At 49.0% G+C, this 21,865-nt stretch overlaps 1 protein-coding gene across 2 annotated transcripts in view; it reads left to right on the forward strand.

The window, feature by feature from the left end:
• Window positions 1–21,865, forward strand: part of LOC147899787 (putative serine/threonine-protein kinase At1g54610) — an 89,964-nt gene that overhangs the window by 24,104 nt on the left and 43,995 nt on the right. For both annotated transcript variants that reach the window (XM_087376811.1, XM_087376812.1), the window contains one exon: window positions 20,796–21,113. In XM_087376811.1, the coding sequence (XP_087232937.1) occupies window positions 20,796–21,113 (318 nt within the window). The remainder of the gene's footprint in view (window positions 1–20,795; window positions 21,114–21,865) is intronic.

The raw sequence follows: 21,865 nt of genomic DNA on the forward strand, positions 1-21,865 counted from the left end.
GGCATTGAGCTCCAGGAGGACCTTTTTGACACCCTTCACTTTGGGTTTCACTCCGGTAGAGGAAGATAGCAGGGTTACCTTACTTTTCATCAGATTCCCCAGCCTTCCTCAAGTTTACCATCGACTCTTACCGTCCATAGGAGCCACTTTTGGGTTGGTTCCAGAGATCCCCCCCCTCCCTGGCATGCCCTCTTCAACGGCAAAGGCTGTTAGATCGGATGGGGTGCCACGAGTCAAGTCATCGTCTCTGACCCTGATATTACAGATGATCACATTATGCTTCAGCGATCAAATGGTTCCTTTTTTTGACAGAGAGTCAAGGTTACTGGGAGACAGGATCAGTGTAGGATTTGCAGGACCCTCGGGCACTTCGCCAGAGATTGCCCAAGGAAAAAGAAAAGGCCCAAACGGTTTACTCTTGCTTCTCGTCCTACTTCTACACGCGCTACCAGAGCCCCCCCTTCTCGCCCAAGACCTTCGAGACCAACCCCTAGACTTGGACCCTCTTCTTCAGCGCGCGCAGAACGATCAGCACATCTTGCTCTTATCGTCCCCCGTTGGATGCTTGTGAGGGTTGCTGACACTCCGTCACCTCTATGAGGCACCTCGGACCATTCTTAGTTACACGCAAGTGATATTCCTGTAATTGTTTCAGGCGTAGATGTGGTTGTCCCAGTCTCCCCACTTGCTCATCAGGAGGGGCAACCCATCTCTTCAGGTCCTATCACTGATGTTCTTGATCAGCCCCCCTCCCTCTGTTAGTCACACTTCACCTCTTGATAGAGGTAAGGGGGTTATTTCTCCCACTCCCTTGAGTGCAGGGATTCTTCACACTCCTATGCCAGTTCCCTCTTATAGGAACTCCTTTGCAGTACTGGCAGATTTGACAGAGTTTGAGACAGAGGAGGAGTTTGTACCCTCTACCCTGGGGGAGCCGGTTATTGGGATTCTGTTGGACAGGGCTTCCCCCTCTGCTTGAGTGGGGTTTCTTTCACCAGTTGATTTCCCTCCGCTTGACAGGAGGACTCTTTCACAGGAGAGGATTTTCTCCACCATCAGGTTGGGTAGGGCCTTTCACCCGGCCTCCTCCTCCCATCGATGAGGATCGTCAGTTGGAACGTTCAGAGCCTCAGTGGTATACTTCGTCGCCGCCGTAGGCCACTGATTCGTAACCAACTCCATCCAGGTGTTTCAGGTGGGCCCCATTGATATCCCTATGCTCCAAGAGCATAAGCTGGATGGTAGAGATTGTGCCAAGTCAGGTAAGCTTCTTTCTGGCCATACTTTTTGGTCACCTGCCTTGGGCACCAGGGGAGGCATTTGCATTTCTATCTTTTCTTCGATGCTCCCCTTGGTCATTGGACACGAAGTCAAAGTCCCCTCCAGAGCACAGTGGGTTATTTTGCTGATTGGTGGGCATAAGGTTGGCTTTCTTAACCTTTATGCACCCAACTTGAGAGGGGATCGTGTCCTCCTTTGGAAGGAGTTGCTCTCTTGGTCCCATATTGCAAATTCTTGGATTATTGGGGGCGATTTCAACATGGTTGAGATGCCTTCAGACAAAAGAGGGGGTAGGGAAGGTGGTGTCACGGGGACGTGAAGTTATGAACCGTGACTAACTTTGGCTTAGGGGGCTAGCCCAGGGGAAGCAACACTTCCTAGAAGTCCCTAGGTGCACACACTAGGCCTACTTGCTAGGGGCAAGGCAAGGTTTAGAGGGGTCTTAAAGTTAGAACCAAGAAAACCAATGTTTCATTGGTTTGAAGGGGTTAGGAGTTTAATGTGAGGGGCAAACCAATGTTCCATTGGTTTGCAAGGGTTAGAGCTTTAATGAGGGGCCACGTGGCATTCCCTCATGCATACCTACCCTCTTCCCCTCCTTCCAAGGCTAAGGTACGTTTTCTATTTGATTATTCATTCTTCACGCATCCCGAGGTGAAGGGGCACGTCGTACGAATTCCAAGGAAGACTTGACTCCTTGCATTTCTTGGCCTGCACGCATCTCGAGGCAGTCTGTACGGCTGTACAGACTGCAGGAACTGCATTGAAGAGTATGTACCTGCTGTACGGTCCTTTCAACGCTGTTGTATGGGGTCTTTATTGCTGGCTGTACGGACTCCTATGCACGCTGCAGGTTGTACGGCTATTGCACGCTCCTCAAGGCCATCGTACGGCTGTACGGACCTGCTGTTGGTGATTTGAAGCAGCCGTACTGCTGTACAGGCTGCTGGTGGGGCCTTTGTGCATTTGTACGGTTGTCTTTTGCTGCAGACACGCATTTCCCAAGATGGGTGGTTGGCATGCTTCCCAAGATTAGCTGTACGGGGCTTTTATGACTGCTTTCTACGTGGATCGAGGCTGGCTACAAGTGCACAGGCTGCTGCACGACTCCCAAGGCCTTAATTGCTGATGTACGGAGCCTGTTGTACGGGGTGCTTTTTTTTTTTGGTGCAAAAAGTAGTGCTAGTTATATTGCTTGAAAACGAGAGTACAAGAAGGCCTATAGGCCAGCGGGCTGTAATCACAAAACGGATACAGCCCGTGGTAACAAAATAATTACAAGCCTCTCAAGGCATAATCATCTGAGTGTGGACAAACAGCCACGGTGGGGGGGAGTAATGCCACTGAAGACTTTGAGTAGAGTGCTGGAAGAACAGCTCTTGATGGTCCCAGTCGCAAAGGAAGCGCCGTCGCTTCTCCTTCCCTGCCCGGGTCTCCCCTTGAATCTGATCCCACTGACCCTTGAGCGTGTGAATGATCGTGCTCTAGATGTCCGCTAGGGTCTGGGTAGCAGAGGAAACCTGATCTCCTAGGGTCTGCGCACATCTGGAAGTCCAGATATGCCAACCTACAATACTCCCTATGATCTCCCAAACTGGGTGTCAAGTCATCGCTCCTGCATCTGTCTTTGTCAGATGCCAAGGGAAACTGTCCATGTATGCCCAGGTGGCCTGCGTGATGAAGAAAACTAGATCCTGCCGGGATAACTCATAAGCCAAGTAATGTCCCATCTCGGTGCTGCACCAGCAAACGGCTCCCCAAGTGACCGGTCCTGCCCTCACTAAGATCCCCATGACTCCCTTCCACACTGTCTGAGCATGCGAGCAGCTCCAAAGGCAGTGCTTCAGGGACTTCTCCTCCTGAAAACACATCTGGCAGTGCCCCTCCTGCCCCATCTGCCTCAGCCATCTCCCAACTGGTAGCCCCTTGTGGACCACCATCCAAAGAAAATAAGAGATCTTCCTCGACCGCCAACTTGCCCAAAGAGTCTTCCAAAATGTACGAAGATATCCCTTGGGCGTACCAACTATGTGCCTGGGTGGGTAGCCTATGCTGGAGAGCCCCAAGAGCACGCCTACCGGTACGTGCCCTGTATGAGAAGAAGGGGGTAGGGTTCTCTGAGGTCTCCAGTGGTGGCCAGCGCCACTCCCCTGGGTCCCACTCCACCTCTGTCAAGGAGCGACCCTCCCAAATCTAGAGTCTCCAGTCCTGGTCGTGAACAATCAGGGGGTCTATATGCCTCGCTTTCCCTTGCAGCCCTATGATGCGAAGGCGCTACCAGGGAAGCTGGGGGTCGATCACGGCCTCTTTGCTCTGGAGATGGCTACCATCGGCGAAAGAGAAGAAGTGGATCGAGGAGTCTGAGAAAAGGCCTGCAACCACCAAAGGAATGCCGCGGGGTGTGAACTGCCCTAGCCACCTCTCATCTCCTGGGACGAGCTGTCTGGTGATCACTGGAATCCTCCAACCTGCAGGAATGGCAGCATCGATCTCCGCTCACCGAGCCTGGATCCCACGTGCTGTACCTATTGCTGCTGCCAGCTCACCTGGGCCCAACTGGCTATAGACGTCCCTCCAAACCTGGAGCGAGCGCGTAGGCCCACGCACCCAGAGCGCCCATGGGATATGGGATCTCTCTCCAAGCTGGCGACCTGTATCATCTGTCACCTGGCTGCTCCAGATCAAGGGCTGTCTGTCTACCTCCTCTCGACAGCCGGGTGGAACCTGAGAGAGGCTGTGCTGCAACTTCCTCCAGTCCGAGACGAGGCTGCGGAGGAAGGGGGAACGGGGCTGAGTCAGCGGGGCTGGAGTGAAAATCCACCGGATAGACGGCTGCCAATCGCTCCCTCTCTCGGGGATGCACGCACTGAGACCATGCTGAAGCAAGAGCTTCCACGTCTGCCCTCTTGGGGTCAGACCGCGGATGACTAACTTGCCAAGTAATGCCTGACTCTGCAGTTCTGGATCTATGATGCCAAGACCGCCCTCTGTCTGGGGGAGAATGACCGTCTGCCAGGCGACCCGGGCTCTAGTGGTGCCGGAACCATCTGAGCTAGACCACAGAAAGTTCCGCACCAGTCTCCTCAGCTGGGCTACGCACGATCTCGAGAAACACCAGCAAGAAGCCACGTACCAAGCGGTGGCTAGAAGGACCTGATTGACCACAAGGGCCCTGCCTGCCAGAGATAGCCGAGCCGTGCTCCAGAAGGCTAGCTTCCGTCGTATGGAAAGTAGGACCGGTAGGAACTACTGAGCCGGCGTGATATCCAGCTCTACCTGGAATCCCAGGTAACGTGTCGTCTGTCCTCTAGGGATCCAGCGAAACCCCAGGAAAATACCCCACTATGAACTGGCTCCTGGATCCGTAAGAAAACCAACTGACTTATGCCAGTTGATTTTTGCCCCAACGGCTAGGCAAAAAACCTCTAAAGACAGTTTCACTCGCTCCAGTGACTCAATATCATCTTGCACATATAGAGCCATGTCGTCTGCATACTCGGAATCCAGAAGTTCTGCATCATCCCGAACAGGGAGACGCATCCCTCAAAGACCAGTGGTACGGGCTTGAAGGAAGTGAGTCATGGCCTCTGCACAAAATAGGAAGAGGTAGGGCGCAAGCGGGCAGCCCTGACGTACCGAGCGCTCGAGGGTGAATCTCTCCCCCATCCTGCCACTGATGATAACCCGACTGGAGGCCGATCTGTAGAGGCTAGCAATACCTCTGATCCACTCGTCCGGGAAATCGAACCAAGAAAGTGTGCCCTCCAAGAAGGACCATTCTACCCTGTCATACGCCTTCTCAAAGTCAAGAAGGAGTATGGCAAGGTGCTAGCCAGTGTGCTGGGCCCACTCCGTCGCCTTTGAGAATTTAAAGATGTTGTCCAAAATGCTACGATCTTGCACAAAACCGGTCTGGGTGTCATGGATCAAGTCATGTAGCAAGGGTTGGATGCGGCTACTGATCATCTTGGCGAGGATTTTATAGGCAGCCGGGAGGAGGGTGATAGGGCGCCACTGTCTGATCTCCTGACGGTCCCCCCCTTTGGGGATGAGGCAAATCAAGCCTGTCGCAAGGCTCTCTGGCATCTGTCCGCTGGAGAAGATATGCTGGAAGGCTGCGAGCAAGGGCTGGTGGATCTGCTCCCAGAAGGTGTTGAAGAAAGCTCTAGAGAGCCCATCCTCACCTGGGCATTTCTACCCATCAATATCGCTCACAGCATCCTGCATCTCTGCCACGGTGAATGGGGCGAGAAGGGTTTCACTCATGCTAGGTTGCACGAGCAACGGCGTATACCTCCACACCTCCCTGCATCGGCGGGCACGAGGGTCTGGGGGCTCCTGCTGGAACAGGGATCTGTAAAAATCTGTTGCCAAGTCCCTGACCTCGTATGGATCTGTCCTGACACTACCATCCTGCGCTCTAAGAGATCGGAGCTGTTCCCCTGCTGACCTCTGGCCATGAGTCCTGAAGAACTCTCTGCACATCCTATCGCCTTTCCTAGCCCAAAAGGACTTGGAAGCATGAAACGAGAACTCTGAGCGTCGCTGGGTGATCTCCTCTAACATGGCTCGAGCTCTAACATCCTGTTGTTTGAGCTCCTCAGAGCCTAGAGAAGACTGCTGCATCCGCTGTATCGAGGCAAGGTCTCGTCTGAGACCCCTCTCCTTCGCCCACCACTGCTGCCTCCTGCTGACATATGAGACTAGACTCGGCAAGAACCTGAGCTACCTGAGCTGCCATATCCCCCATGGGGTCCCAATCCTGCTCCCACAGGTCCACTATCCTACTGCGAACCGCTACTCTGGAGTAGATGGAGTCTGGGATCCGGCACGAGCGGGGAGGTAAGGAATGAGAGGCTGAGTCCAGGACTAGGATGACTGGGGCATGGTCAGAGAGGGTCGTCCCTGGAACCACCCCTGACTCTCCACCTCTGCCTATCACCCAATCACTGACATAGAAACGGTCCAACCGCTCCAAAAGTCTGCCTCCCTCCCTCTTGTAACCCCAAGAGAAGTCCAGGCTCCCTGTCCATCTGCAAAAGGAAGGCTCCCTCCAACTGTCCCGTCCTCCCACAGCGAACAAAGAGTCCCATTCCGCCTGCTCCGCCTGAGCTATACTGAGGAACTGTGGGCCCCGTCCCTGCTGATCCTCTAAAGTCTCAAGGTTATTGAAATCCCCTCCTACAATCCAAGAATCCATCTCTTGCAACAAGTCTGTCAAAGAGCTCCAGAAAGTGGCTCTCCGTCTAAGGTCGATCGGGGCATAGATATTGAGGATGCCTATGCGGGATCCCTCAATATTCAAGCCCACCCAAAGCGCTCGTCCTGGGATCAAGGTGCCAAAACCACACACATGCTAAACTAGAGAAGCGTCGATGGAGGTACAGACACCCCCGCTCCTCCCCTACTCACCAATCGAAGGTTCCCAATAGGTGTGGGAGCGTCCTGTAAGAACCTTCCCACACTTACTGGTCTGAGAAGCCGAAAGCTTGTGTTCCTGTAATAGGAGCACATCTATCCTTCCCACCAAAGCTGGCTGGAGCTCCTGTCTGAGCACCATCTTCCTGGGGCCACCGGTTCCTGATGAGTGGAACCCGTTGACATTTCAAGAGATAATGCATATACTCATGAAGAGGAGAGATGGGCCACAAACAGCTATCTGCTTGCAGTCAATGTCGAGGTGGTAGGAGGATGTTCAGTGTAAAGACGAAGGCGCTTCTGTGAAGGTTTCGAAGGAGAGGCCGGTTTATCGGACCCATCCTCTAAAACCTTCAGCAGAGGGGAAAGGCCCTTCGTCCCATGGTGGTAAGCTCTCTCTAACCAACTCGAAGCCTCCACCAGGAAATACTGTAGAAGCCCACTACCTCTGAGGTCCTCTAAGGGCGGAGCCCTTCCGCGTAGATCCACTCCAAAGGCGGTCGAATGATGACCAAAAGGCGGAAGCGTTTGTGGCGCCATCTCAGACGAACATCACCCTCCTTCCACTGCTGCTGAAGAAGCTCCGCTGCTCTGCTACCGATCCAGTCCTGCACCTGCTCCTGGGACTGATCACGAATCGTCTCCCAAACATTTGCATTCGTCCATTGCTCATTCCCATCACTGGTGATAGTGAAGGAATAGCTAGGACCATCATGAGGGGCAAGGACGGACACCTTACCCTCCGCCCCCTTTCGGAGGAAGAAGATGCTGATGTCTAGGCATGCAGGGAAGGAGCCAATACCAGCTGCATCCAAGTAATCCCAAGGTCCTGCTCGGTAAAACTCCCAAGGTAGAGCTCTAGGAGCTGCCCTTGGGTGGGGGGACAAAGATGAGGAGTCAGAACTAGAAAGAGGGGTGCTGGCTGTCGAAGGAGCTGGAGTAGTACTGGCTGTCTGCAGGGAAGGGCCTCTCCCTCTAGGGGGGGGATAGATGCGGAGGAGGTCTGTGCTGGCTTCGGGGCCGCAGGCGGTGCAGGCGGATGGGGGGGTTCCCGCGGGAGGGGGGGGCTGAAACCAAAGGTGCCGGGGGGGGTCCCGGAGGGAGGGGAGATAGAGGAACCGAGGAGGAGGGGGGAGGAGGGGGGGGAGGGGTGAAGGATGAGGGGGAGGCTGGCTGACCTTCTCCTTCCCTTTCTCCTTCCCCTTACCGGGCTGCTGCTGACTGGTGACCACAGGGGTCTCTTGCTGGAGAGGGGGGGGCTTTTTTGTTACTGTTTTGTTTCCTTTCCGTTTAGGAGAAATGGGGCGGAGGCGGGGGAGGAAAGAGGGAGGGATGGAGATGTACGAGGAAGCGAGGGGAGGAGAGGTGGTAGAGTGGGGAGAGAATGGCGAGGGAGGGGAGGAAAGGAGGAGGAAGGGGGGGGTGGCAGCGCGGCGCAGGACGGGGAAGGGGAGGGAGGAGGGCGAGGGTGTGGCAGCGCGACGCGAGGGGGGGCGGGGAAACAAGGAGGAGAGAAGGAGGGGAAGGGGGGGGGTGGCAGGGTGGCGCAAGGGTGGGGAAGGGGGAGGAAAGGGGCGGGGGGGTGGTAGCGCAACGCGAGGGGGGGGAGGCGAGGAAGGGTGGAGGGGCGGAGAAGGAAGGAGGGGGGGGGGGGGGGGGGGAGATGGCGGGCGGAGAAGGAGGAGAGGGGGACGGGGGGAGGCGCGGCGACTCCGAGCGGAGAAGCGGCGGAGAGGGAGGAGGGGAAGGGGGGAGGGGGCCGCGCAGCGCGAGGGAGGTAGACGGGAGCGGGGAGGGGTGGGAGCATTCGCAGGAGCGGACTTTCTGGCCTTGGATTTGTACGGGGTGCATTGATTAACGTACGTGCAGTTTTCCAAGTTGTACGGCTGTCCGTACGATCCTCTTGCATGATTGGTGGCGCTCTTTGCTGGTTGATCGTTTCTCATCTCCTGCCCGAGACTTGCTTGCTCTTTTTCCCCCCCTTCTGCCTCCATAACTTTCTCTCTTTCATTCTTCTAGCTGCCCTTTGGCCCTGCTAGCCTCCACTCTGGATTTGTTGCCCATGGAGGTTTCCTAGACTGGATTGGAGTTCCTCGGAGCTGATCTGGAGCTGGATTGAAGACAGTTGAAGTTGGTTTGAGTTCTCTTGTCGCTATCCCTTTCATGTGATTGCATTTGGTGATTTGCGGAAGCTTGTTGTTGCTCCATCTGTTGTTGGGAGCTTCCTCTGGACCTTGCAAGCTTAAGCATACACTCAGTTACAGAGGGTGTGCCTTGGAGAGTGCCAGAGGGGCAGTGTATTGCATTTTTGTAGCCTTGAGGCTGCTTGAGCATTTTGGGAAGTGTATGAATGCCTTAGCTTTGCCTTGGCACTTGGGTACTAGTGTGTGCACTAGGATGAAATGCAGGTTATAGCAAAGGTTTGGCTTGGACAGTAGAATAGCCCGTGGGGTAGAGCACAAGGGTGAGCCCTTGTTGTATGCCTTTATGGAAATCTTCTGGCGATCCAAACATGACAGAAAAAGTCTCAGGCTGCTTTCGATGCATCACATTTGTTCTCCCAAGATGCATGGTGGATTGAACATCACGGATATTCATGTGCATATTCTTGCCCACAGGGCAAAAATGTTGTTGCAATTTCTGCAAGGTGATCAGCCTTGGGCTCTTATGATTAGGACTCTGGTCACTCATATCAGTATTTCTCCGTGTGGTCATTGGCAACTCGATCACTGGGATTTCTTTTTTGGTTGCACTAATGGCACTTTGCCTGGATGCCCTTTTGTCTCCCGCTTGCTTCTTGACTGGAAGCATGTTCTTTCTTAGCTAGATGGAATGGATGGCAATCTTTGCTTGGGAATTCTTCGAGAGCTGAAAGCATTCATTGGTCGAAAGTCTTTCAGCCTCCCTTGGCTCTACAAGAACCTCGACGTTCCTACTTTGTCTCGTTTAAAGGCATCACCTTGGTTGTTGATGTTATAGATGATGCAGGTATTGTGCTCCCCTTTTCTCTAGCAGCCACTACATATGGATTGGGCTCTCATTATCGTCCTTTGTGGCGACAAATTACTTCTATGCTTTCGCCTTTTGTTCCGATTCCTCCTTTGGAACTCCAGGACCGGCTGAAACATTGGACTTTGACTTCTCCAGGGTCCTCTTCTCATCCTTTGAGGCTATCTCAGATTACTGTACCTGCATTGTATAAAATTCTTTTGCCTCAACCTTGGGTTTCAGAGAGAGGTGGTTCTGTTTGGCGAATGCATCGCCCAGCCAAGTGGTGAAGGAAAAGATTACAACAAGTTTGGGCCTATAAAGTACCGCTTCGGCAACAGGTTTTCTTTTGGCGAGTTCTTTTGGGAGTGTTTCCATCTGGACAGCTATTAGCTCATCAACACATTGCTCCTGCACTTTGCCACAGATGTTCTGCTTCTTCGGAGATTGTGCCTCACTTATTTTGGCATTGTCCGTGCTCTCGTGAGTTTTTTGATCTGCTTCGACAGCGCCTATGAGCGAGATTCCCATCTATTCCGTTTGGGAAGTTCTTATGGCTATTTGGGTTTCATCCATCTAGACTGGAGTTTCATCTTTTCTTCGTTTGGGTTCGCTACTGGGCACTATGGGCTTTATGGACATATAGGAATTTTAAAGTCTTTGGTGATCCTACTTTCTCTCTGTTTGGCTTTTTTAGGCGTTCTCTGCAGCAATCTTTCTTTGATCGCTTGCAAACCCGCTGCATAGATCATGAGGTCTTTTTGGCATATACTGAAATTTTCAGTTGATGTAATTGTAGCACCTTATTTTGAGGTTGCTACTCATATAATATAATCAATCAAAGATTTCACCCAAAAAAAGTATGTGTGTGTGCGCGCGCGCTTCGATAGCGCTTACGAGCGAGATTCCCATCTGTTCCGTTTGGAAAGTTCTTCTGGCTATTTGGGTTTCATCCATCCAGACCGAAGTTTCATCTTTCCTTTGTTTGGGTTCACTACTGGGCACTATGGACTTTATGGACATATAGGAATTGTAAAGTCTTTGGTGATCCTACTTTCTCTCTGTTTGTCTTTTTTAGGCGTTCTCTGCAGCAATCTTTCTTTGATTGCTTGCAGACCCGCTGCATAGATCATGAGGTCTTTTTGGCATATACTGAAATTTTCAGTTGATGTAATTGTAGCACCTTGTTTTGAGGTTGCTACTCATATAATATAATCAATCAAAGATTTCACCCAAAAAAAAGTGTGTGTGTGTGTGTGTGTGTGTGTGGATAAAAGATGGCACTCTTTTATCTTTTTCTGCGACTACTAGCAAGTATGGTTTGGGAGCTCATTACCGTCCTTTATGGCACAAAATTTCAGAAATGCTTCAACCTTTCTTGCCGGTACCTCGCTTGGAACTTCTGGATAGGCTTGAGGATTGGACTCTTCATTCTTCCTCTTCTTCAACCTGTCCTTTGAAGCTCTCACATATCACAGTGCCTTCTCTGTATAAAGTGTTGCTACCTCCGTCTTGGGTTTCTGACAGAGCCAATTCTGTTTGGCATATGGATCGCTCATCAAAGTGGTGGAAAAAGCGGCCGTGTCTCCTTTGGCATTATAAAGTCCCTCTTCGGCAACAACTTTTTCTCTGGCGAGTCCTACTTGGCATGTTTTTATCTGGGCAATTACTCGCGCGTAGACATATTGCCCCGGTTTGCCACAAAGGTCTACATCCTGCTGAATCTGTGCCTCACATTTTCTGGCACTGCCCACATACTTGTGATTTCCTCGCTCTCATTCGTCAGGGGCTTCGAGCGAGATTTCCTACTGTTACTTTTGGCAAGTTCTTCTGGTTATTTGGTTTTCATCCCGTTAGACAGAGTTTTGATTTATTTTTTGTTTGGGTGCGCTACTTGGCACTTTAGACTCTATGGATGGATAGAATGTAAGAAAATAATACAACGTCTGTGCTCAACAGATAACAGGATCTCGTACGCAAGAGAGAAAACCAGATAGTATGGAGAATCAAAATTTTGATTACTGTAGATCTGATACAATAGATGGCGCTGCCTCCCAACCATTCACTCCTGTGAGAGAAGCTTCGATGGCGTGCTAAAAATAGTAGAGAACCGAGACTGGATGCTAAGGAATCAGGTTTGTTGTAGCCAGTGATGAAATGGGCTTCATGGGCTTGCTCTTATATAGCCATCAGTCGTAGTCGGTTAGGCTCAATTGGGTGACCGACCCAGTCTGCCCAAAACGGTCGACTGGGGGTCGGTCCCGAAACAGGCCACCAACCACACGATAGAACCGGTGCGCAAAACAAAGCAACTAACCTAGGGTGACCGTTCGGCCCAGAGCCATCCGAGATCATTTGAGGCTCCAAATGGGCCCCGCAACCCGAGAGTGGGCTGCCTCGGAAAATGCTCCATCTACCCTCAATGTGGTCAGTCATGGGATGCCTTCCCGCACTTACATGTAGCCTAGTTGACAGTGTACCAACTCTATCTGAAGCCGTCCAGCCATTAGGCGACACATGGCCCCCATTTGGTGTCCAAACCAAGACCTACCGGATAATCGAGCTACTCAAATGCCTTCTCCTCATATGGGGGGCTTACAAGTAGAGTTAGCTGGTTTCCGCGTAGTTACATGAGAGTAGAGCATTGATATCTAACACCCCCCCTCAATGTCTACCCGCAAGTGAACTTACTTTTTCGGCCCAATGCCAAGTCGATGAAGATGCCTCTCCAGCAAGTCTCTTCCAAGAGCCTTCGTGAAGATGTCCGCAGCATTCTCTGTAGTCGGACAGTACACCAAGTCGACCTCTCCATCCATGATGAGCTCGCGTATAAAGTGATATTGAATCTCAATGTGTTTTGTGCGAGCGTGGAACACCGGGTTCTTTGCGATCGCGATGCAACTCTGATTGTCTAATGATAACTGCGTAGGCTTGTTCTGCACTACACCCATGTCTCCTAAAAGCCTCCTCAACCACACTGCCTCGCAAGAAGCAAAGCATGCACATTTGTACTCGGTCTCGGTAAGAGAAAGAGCAACTGTGGGTTGCTTCTTGCTGACCCATGATACAGCTCTAGATCCAAGTGAGAAACAGTAACTTGTCACTGACCTCCTGCTGTCCACGTCTCCTGCCCAATCCGAGTCACAGAATCCGATCAAGATATTGCCCTTGGTATAGGTGATGCCATAATCAAGTATGCCTTTAATGTATTTCAGCACCCGTATCCCTGCCCTCTAATGGTTCTCCCGGGGCTTATTGAAAAACCTGCTTAATACACCAATCGCAAAACTGATGTCCGGCCGTGTGTTGCACAAGTAAATCAAGCTGCCCACAAGCCTTCTGTACATCTCTTCCTCCACCAGTGGTGATGAATCCTCGTTTGAGAGCTTCACGTCAACCTCCATAGGGGTACCAACTGTCTTGCACTCAGCCATGCCAAATGCCTTCAGTATCTCTCCAGCATACTTCAGCTGTGAAATGAAGATCTGTTTCGGCTCTTGCCAAACTTCAATTCCCGAACAGAAATGCATCAATCCGAGGTCTGTCATTTCAAACTCTCTTCCTAGCAAATGCTTCGTCTGCGAGATCTTCTCTTCATGGTACCCTGTTATGACAAGGTCGTCCACATAAAGGATCACGATCATACATCTGCCTCCTTCTCTGAAGATATACAAATTTGCAATTGATGGGCTCCTCCTGAACCCGTTTTGCAGAAAGTAGGCATCAATTCGCTGGTACCACGCTCGTGGGACCTGTTTCAGTCCGTAAAGTGTCTTCTTCAGTTTACAGACTTTACCTTTTGAACCGGGGATCTCAAAACCTGGTGGTTGTTCCACGTATACCTCCTCCTTGAGATCTCTATTCAGAAAGGCGGATTTGACATCCATCTGAAACACGGGCCAACTTCCCTGAGCAGCTAAAGCCAAAACACTGCGAATTGTGATTAGTTGAGCTGTGGGAGCAAAAGTATCCTGATAATCAAAACCATGTACCTGTGCGAATCCTTTTGCCACGAGCCGAGCCTTGTACTTATCCAACGTGCCGTCGAACTTATACTTGGTCTTGTATACCCACTTGGTGCCGATGACCTTGCGTTTTGATGGACGATCCACAAGGTCCCAAGTGTTGTTCTTCATTATGGAGCCATACTCCGACTGCATAGTCTTCATCCACCTATCATCACCCTGTGCCTCTTCAAGACACTTGGGTTCATCAGCACGGATCACCTCTGTCATCAAAGCGTAGTTGACCAAGTGTTCCTGCGTCCTTTTTTGCTCCTCTAATCTCTTGGAACGACGATGTTCGGATGGTTCCTCCTTAATGGCTGGAGGTTCTCTGCCGTCCAAAAGCTGCTTTACCCACTTCGAGAATGACCGTTGCCGTTGTGGTTCTGCAGGCTCTTCTTCATCTTCTTTATCTTGAATCCTCCCAAGCACCGTTGGGGGAGTTCGATCTGCTGTTGGTGGTGGTACTGGATGGATATCCTGGTCCTAGTTGTCTAGGAAGGAAGCATCCTCCTCCAATTGATGCGGCTATTCTGAGAAGACCACATCGCGACTTACTATTACCTTTTTGGTAACAGGGTTATAGAGACGGTAACCTTTCACCTCTTCACTGTAGCCCAAGAAAATACACTTCCGGCTCTTCGGTTCCCATTTGGTCCTGGTAGCATCAGGGACATGTACAAAACAGTCACATCCAAAAACTCTGAAATGTGCAGCTGAAGGTTTCTTACCAGAAAAGGCCTGTAGTTGAGTCATCTCGTTCACAGCCTTCGTGTAGCTACGATTCACAACGTAAACTGCAGTGTTACATGCTTCAGCCCAAAAAGTCTTTGGCAAATCTTTCCCTTTCATCATACTCCAACCCATTTCGCAGATGACGCGCATCTTGCGTCCTGCTACTCCATTTTGCTGTGATGTATGTGACGGGGGTTTCTGCCTCTTGATCCCGTGACTTTTGTAGTAACTTTCGAATTCAGTCGATGTGAACTCTCCACCTCTGTCTGATCTCAACTTCTTCACCTTCCTCCCCGATTCTTTCTCGACCATTACATGCCTTTCCTTAAACTTACTAAAAGCCTCATTAAGTATATCCATATCCTTCTACTGTAGTTGTCGATCAGCGTCATGAAGTAGTAGGAACCACCCAAAGCTTCCGTCTCTATCTTTCTGCAGAGGTCCATGTGAACGAGCTCTAGAGAAGCCTTTGCCCTACTGGCCTCTTTAGGAAAGGGATGCCGATGCTGCTTGTCCATCATGCAAGCTTCACATACATCGGACAGATCTGAAATTTCTGGTAGGTCTGCAATCATTCCACTTTTATGCATCTCCTTCAAAGAACTAAGGTTTAGATGACCAAACCTCTCATGCCACAGCTTAGTGTTCTTCATGTCGGCTCGAGCACTGAAAGCTGAGTGTTCATAGATGTTGTTGCACCGTGTACCTTTACCAACGACCTTCCCTTGAAAATCGAGAATTTGTGCACCATTCTTATCGAATTGAACTTTGAGGTCCCGATCCGTGATCGCAGAAACAGACAACAAGTTCCTCTTGATATTTGGTACATAAAGAACATCGGACAACTGTTTTACAACTCCATCTGACTTGAGAGAAATCGTACCTTTTCCTTTTGCTGGACATTTTGCGTCATTGCCGACTACTACCAAGATGTCATTCCCTACCAGCTGTAGAGAGGTATACCAATCCTTCCGACTGGTCATGTGACGCAATGCACCACTGTCAATAATCCAAGGTTCATCTGCAGGTACATGAACTGCCTCCGTGCAAATATCCTCAATTGCTACGAACAGCTCTACTGGTACTGCCTACGCGCTATTGCTGGACTCTTTATTCACTCCGTTCTTCTCATCTGCAATCTTCTTCCGGCACTCATTCTGCTTGTGCCCTGCCTTGTTGCAATAGAAGCACTTGATCTTCTTCTTTCTCTTTTTATCATCAGAAGAAGATGGGTTACCAGAGTCCTTACCCTTATCTTTCTTTGATCCAGTCTAGAAAGCCGAATCTTCTCCAGTCCTCGTCTTTTGACGCATCTCCTCCTTCAGAAACATCGCGCTGAAATCCTCAAAGTTGAGGGGCAGATTTCTGTTCTGCGTATTCAACGTCGTAACAAGACCATCGTACTTTGGTGGGAGAATCCGTATGCACTTTTGTGCTAGATTCTTGCTGGTGATGGTGATGCCAATCGCAATCATCTGATCGCGCACATTCTTCACCCTGGTGATGAACTTCTCTGCCGCTTCAAACTCAGACAATTTCTCGTTCGCGAGTTGAGTCTCCAGATTCTGAATCCGCGTCTGATTCGTGGTCTCGTACTGATTTTTCAAGACCGTCCATGCCTCCTCCGCTGTGGTGACATGTTGAATTAACGCCATGACGGAATCACTTACACTGCAGACAATAGAACACAGCGCATCTGCATTTCTTCTTGTCCACGGGAGAATCTCATCCGCAGTTGGTACTATCTGTTGTCCTGCATTGGTTGGATCTCGCAAGCGGCCTCACGTCCACCCCAGTAGCAGTGTCCCAAGGCTCGTATGCGCTTAGGATGGTCTTCATCTTGAACTTCCAAAGAGGATAGTTAGAGCCGTCCAACTTTTCGCTTTCGCCGAACGGTGGGATTCGCAGTCTTGCAGGATGGGCCATCTCTCACAATCTGCTCGCAAACAGAAACACACCACCAAATCTTCTTGCTAGAGTCCAAGCTCTGATACCATGTAAGAAAATAATACAACGTCTGTGCTCAACAGATAACATGATCTCGTACGCAAGAGAGAAAACCAGATAGTATTGAGAATCAAAATTTTGATTACTGTAGATCTGATACAATGGATGGCGCTGCCTCCCAACCATGCGCTCCTGTGAGAGAAGCTTCGATGGCGTGCTGAAAACAGTAGAGGACAGAAGTTGGATGCTAAGGAATCAAGGTTACTGTAGCCAGTGATGAAATGGGCTTCACGGGCTTGCTCTTATATAGCCACTAGTCGTAGTCGGTTAGGCTCAATTAGGTGACCGACCCAGTCTGCCCAAAACGGTCGACTAGGGATCGGTCCTGAAATAGGCCACCGACCACACGATAGAACCGGTGCGCAAAACAGAGCAACTAACCTAGGGTGACCATTCGGCCCAGAGCCATCCGGGATCATCTGAGGCTCCAAACGGACCCCGCAACCCGAGAGTGGGTTGACCCGAGAAATGCTCTGTCTACCCTCAATGCGGTCAGTCATGGGATGCCTTCCTGCACTTGCATGTAGCCTAGTTGGCAGTGTACCAACTCTATCTGAAGCCGTCCAGCCATCAGGCCACACATGGCCCCCATCTGGTGTCCAAACCAGGATCTACCGGATAACCGAGCTACTCAAATGCCTTCTCCTCATATGGGGGGCTTACAAGTAGAGTTAGCTGGTTCCCGCGTAGTTACATAAGAGTGGAGCATTGATATCTAACATAGAAATCATAGAGTCTTTGGTGATCCTACTTTTTCATCTTTAGTTTTTTTCAAACGATCTCTGCGGCAATCGTTTTAAGATTGCTTTCAGACTCACTTGATTGATCATGATGTCTATATGGCTTATACTGAGATTTTCGGTTGAGTAGTAGTTACTTCGCTTTTGGAGTAACTATGAATGTAATTATTTCACAGCGATAAAATATTTCTTCTCACAAAAAAAGTGTGTGTAGAGAGAGAGAGAGAGAGAGAGAGAAAGAAAGAAAGAAAGATATATTAACGTCTTCAAAAGTCCTCGCAGGACTATGAGACAAAGCACACACACCAAAAGTGTAAACACAAACATCAGTTATAGATAAGAGTCTCTTAGGAGTGCATATAACCACTTCCAAACTTATTATAGATACATTATACTAGGTGAGATAGTCAGCCTGTATTACATTGGTTTAAGACTGAGAGTCCTTGGGTTTGAATTTAAAATCTTTGATAAGTGCTTTTCCATCTCTGTAGACAGCCTATTTCCCTTCTTTGCGAGCGTCCGTCACTTTGTTCAATTCTATGGACTTCATCTTGAGCTGAATTGGGGTGAGCTCCTTTGATATCCATACCTTGGTGCCTCTCAACTTATTTGTTTGCATGATCTCAACTTATTTGTTTGCATGAGAATCTTGATTCTTGCTTTTGTGTCATTGAGTACCAATTTAGCTTGTGTCCCAATAGGAACCATAATGGTTATTTTCTTTAGGTCCCATTCAATCTGAGGGGTTGCTGCTATGATATTGTCAATTTTTTCTGCCAGGCTCCCTTCATGCCAATCTTCAGGTAATCCTCCAATGTGTAGACATCGAGCATTAGCCGCCCTCTTTTCTTGTTCTTGCACCTCTCCATATACTTCATTTTTGTTGCTTTTGTTGTCCATTATTGCTGAGATTTGCTCTTTGATCGATTTGACCTCATTGGTAACCATGTCATGGACTTTGGTTACCAACTGTGGTGCAGGTTCCGCTTCCATGTGTATCTGTAGTACGTCCTGTATGATATATTGTTTGCCATTGTTCTCCATCTCCTTCACTTTCTTCTCGAGAGCTGCAACCATAAGTCTAAGCTCCCTTACTTCCTGCTGTAGAAAATATATCTGCTCCTGTGGGTTTGAGCCAACCCTCCGCTTGTAGTGCAATGTGTATGGGCTGGGTGTTGCTGCGATGTCGGAGTAGGAGGGTTTTCTGATAGGGGTTGAAACAAAGGTCTTCACCTTTGGGGGCTCCATGATGGCCTGTGAATAACTGGGGGCCCTCTTGCTATCTCTAACACCCCAGACTGAGCCCAGGGCTCAGCTTAGCCTGGGGGCTGAAGCCTGAAGATAGGTTGCTCTTGCACCTCTCTTAGGCTGATGATGTGCGAAAAGAAGGCTGTCCCCTCCTGCGCGACCTGGGTTCAGGACGAACTGCTGCTGCTGATGCTTCTATTGCTGCGAGCTGGTACTGGGGGACGCCCCTTTGCTGCTGTGTGCTGTGCTGTAGTGACTACAACAGCCCTGCTTGGCGAGAGCGGGAAAGGAGACGGGAGGAGCCGGGGGATCTAGGCGCTAGGCGGAAGGCGCAAGCGCAGGTGCAGGCGGGAAGAGATAGGCATGAGGATGACAATTTGTCCCACAGCTAGGGTGGATAGTAGTACCTGCTTGCTGTACTTGCTGTTTGTACTCAGGAAAGAGGAAGATCCAGATGGTAGCTCCTCTGGCTAGACCAAATGTTCACTTATTTGAAAATTCTCTCCTTAGGCTAACCATATCTCTGAAACCTGCGAGCAAAACTGGAAGGCATGAGGGAGGAGAATAAGTGAGTCTGGACTACTAAAAGGACGCAAGAAAAGAAAAGAGGGGGAAGAACAGGCTGAATGAGGGAAGAAGGAGACCCAGGAATGGGCAGACAAAGCCAAGGAAGGGCTGAGGTGAGATCTCTGTAGGCACAAAGGGGGCAAACTGAAGGAAGGGCTGGGAAGGCGGAGTGAGAACCTGGTTAACACCTATGAGAGCGTGCTGTGGCCCAGACTCGCAAGTCAGTGAACACACAGAATATTCATTGCAACACTCTTACTATGCTGTGCCCACCAAGTATCCTGTATCAGGAATGATCCTTCACATGTAAGACAATTGTTTTGATGATATGGCTAATCAATAAATGATGCCACTGCAAAATATTTGCATATGTTGTTGCTATTTTACTGCAGTTGATCTCACCCTCTCTCCGATTTAATAATTCAAGGAAGCATTCAACATCGCTTCCAAAGGTTGTATAGCAAAGTCCTCGAATCAAGGATGCATTCTGCAGAGGCAAGGGTAAATATCTTATAGCACAAGGATTTTTGTTGCATATGTACACTTATTAATGAGTTCTATTCCCACCACAGAAGGTAACGACAGCAATTCAGAATTAAAATACAGAAGTGGCCAGTCAGCTGAATTAGAGAACAAAACTGCCTACATCAGCCTTAGCTTTGCTAACTTCCCTAACGTTTCATTTGTCTGTGCACTTGAAGCAGCATAAGCATTCCTGGAAACAAACCCTGAAACAAAACAACAAAAAAACAGCCACAACCCCTTTGGCAAAATTACTTCAAAGAATGGACTGTATAGTGCCCAGGAGAGAAACATGCACACACTCAATTCAAAAAAGGTCCTCAAACACATCTGTAAATAGTCATTTTGAATAATAAGCCATATAGTATTCTTGGAGGTGAAAAATTAGGCAGGATGCAAAACCCAGATGTGTGCTTTTTTTTCTAAGCTCGTATACACACAAGAAGTCAACCCAAGCAAGGAGAGGCCGGCAAATCGAGAGCTTTTGGTTTAGTGCAACAAACAGGACCTTGGCTACATTGTGATTATTAGACCAGGTCTGATGTACCGTGTACTTTTTGTGCTCTGAGGATTTGCGTTTACAGCAAGTCAAAGACAAACTGACATGCTGTTTCTTATGCCTTCTCATTGTCCAAATAATCCTAACATCAAAGTGCATTCAAATTGCACATGTACAAAATTGCAAATGAAGGAGACATACTGGAGCTCTGTTAAATGATAGTATTCCATGTGTAATCATTTTTTCAATAAACTGCATTACCTTTTTAATTTCTACTACAAGTCAGTGCTTGAAGTTCATTTGAATCGTCAAGTTTCTACAAAAATGTCTCTGCAGGTAAAATGCTATTTGAAGCAACTACTACTAGGACTTGACCTTGTCATGAAAACCATACACCATATATTGCATCGTTATAACAAAGGTTTAAACTTGCTGCTGGCTGCATTGTGATTAACAGACAAGCTCTGATATACCGTGCACTTTTTGTCTAGGCTTACAGCAGATCAAAGATAAACTGATATTTGAAGTGACAACTGTTTAACACTGACATGCTCTTTCTTATGCCTTCTCAGTGCCCAAAGAATCATAACATCAAAATGCATTCACAAGTACAAGATTGCAAATGATGGAGACATATTGTGAAGTTGTCAAATGACACAATTTCATGCATTATGCCATGTGTAATAGGTTTTTTCAATAAACTGTGTTACCTTTTTTAATCTCTACTGCAAGTCAGTGCATGAAGTTCATTTGAATTGTCAAGTTTCATCACTAATGTCTCTGCAGGTCAAAAGCTATTTGAAGCAGCTACTACTAGGACTTGACCATTGTCATAGAAACCATGTATTGCATCGTGATATCAAAGGTTCAAACTTACTGCTAGATGACAAGGGTAACTTGAAGATAGCAGATTTTGGACTGGCAACATTTTTTGATCCTGAACAAAATCAATCTTTGACCAGTCGGGTGGTGACACTCTGGTATCGCCCACCTGAGCTTTTGTTGGGGGCCACAGTCTATGGAGTCGCAATTGATCTTTGGAGTGCTGGTTGCATACTGGCAGAACTCTTTGCAGGCAGACCAATAATGCCTGCTAGGACAGAGGTAAGAGCAATTTCTCCTTTACCATAATACTCAGAAGTTACAAAAATTAACAACAAAATAGAAAGTGTGGCTCTGTTTGTCATAAACTTCGATCTGGTTGGCATCAGGAAAATTATACTTTGATTTTCAGAAAACCTATCACTTGGATTTCAAAAAATCTGACATAGTCGGGAGACCCCACATCACATTTGTTGTGGCACTGCTCTATCACTTTGCATCTGCACTGAAGAAGATAGAATGGAAAGCTTGCCTTTGTGTGCTTTTGTACTTGAAAGATACCACCAAAAATTGAATCACCTACTGAAGTGGAATTAACTTCCACGGGTATTGTGATTCGGACTAGGCCGGAGACATGGTCACCTGGTGATCCACTTCCGGATATTGCTTTGTTTTAGGAGATTTCACCATCTCAGGGTTTAGCAAGAAGCAACCAGTGTGGTGAAACATGCGGGGACATGCTATGCGGAAATAGATAAATGTAAATGGAGAACTCAAGCATGAAAGACACGAGATCTTCCTAACTATTGTACACTGCTTTATTTATGTAGCTGGCGAAAATTCCCTAACTAACGTATGTACATGAGTGCCAAATCGGCATACAAAACTGAGCTGAAAACCCACCTATCTGTGATTGTGGGAGAATGAGCTATGCTGCTGAAGCAGGCTGCCAAACCTCAACCTTGTTGCTATCCAGCCCTGCTGGAATGCTGCGTAGAGTCACCTTAAATGGCAATCTCTTTGGAGAGGATTCG

This window comes from Dipteris shenzhenensis, chromosome 7, assembly GCF_047967505.1.
Source record: "Dipteris shenzhenensis isolate YYH24624 ecotype China chromosome 7, Dip_SZ_1.0, whole genome shotgun sequence".
NCBI lineage: Eukaryota > Viridiplantae > Streptophyta > Polypodiopsida > Gleicheniales > Dipteridaceae > Dipteris > Dipteris shenzhenensis.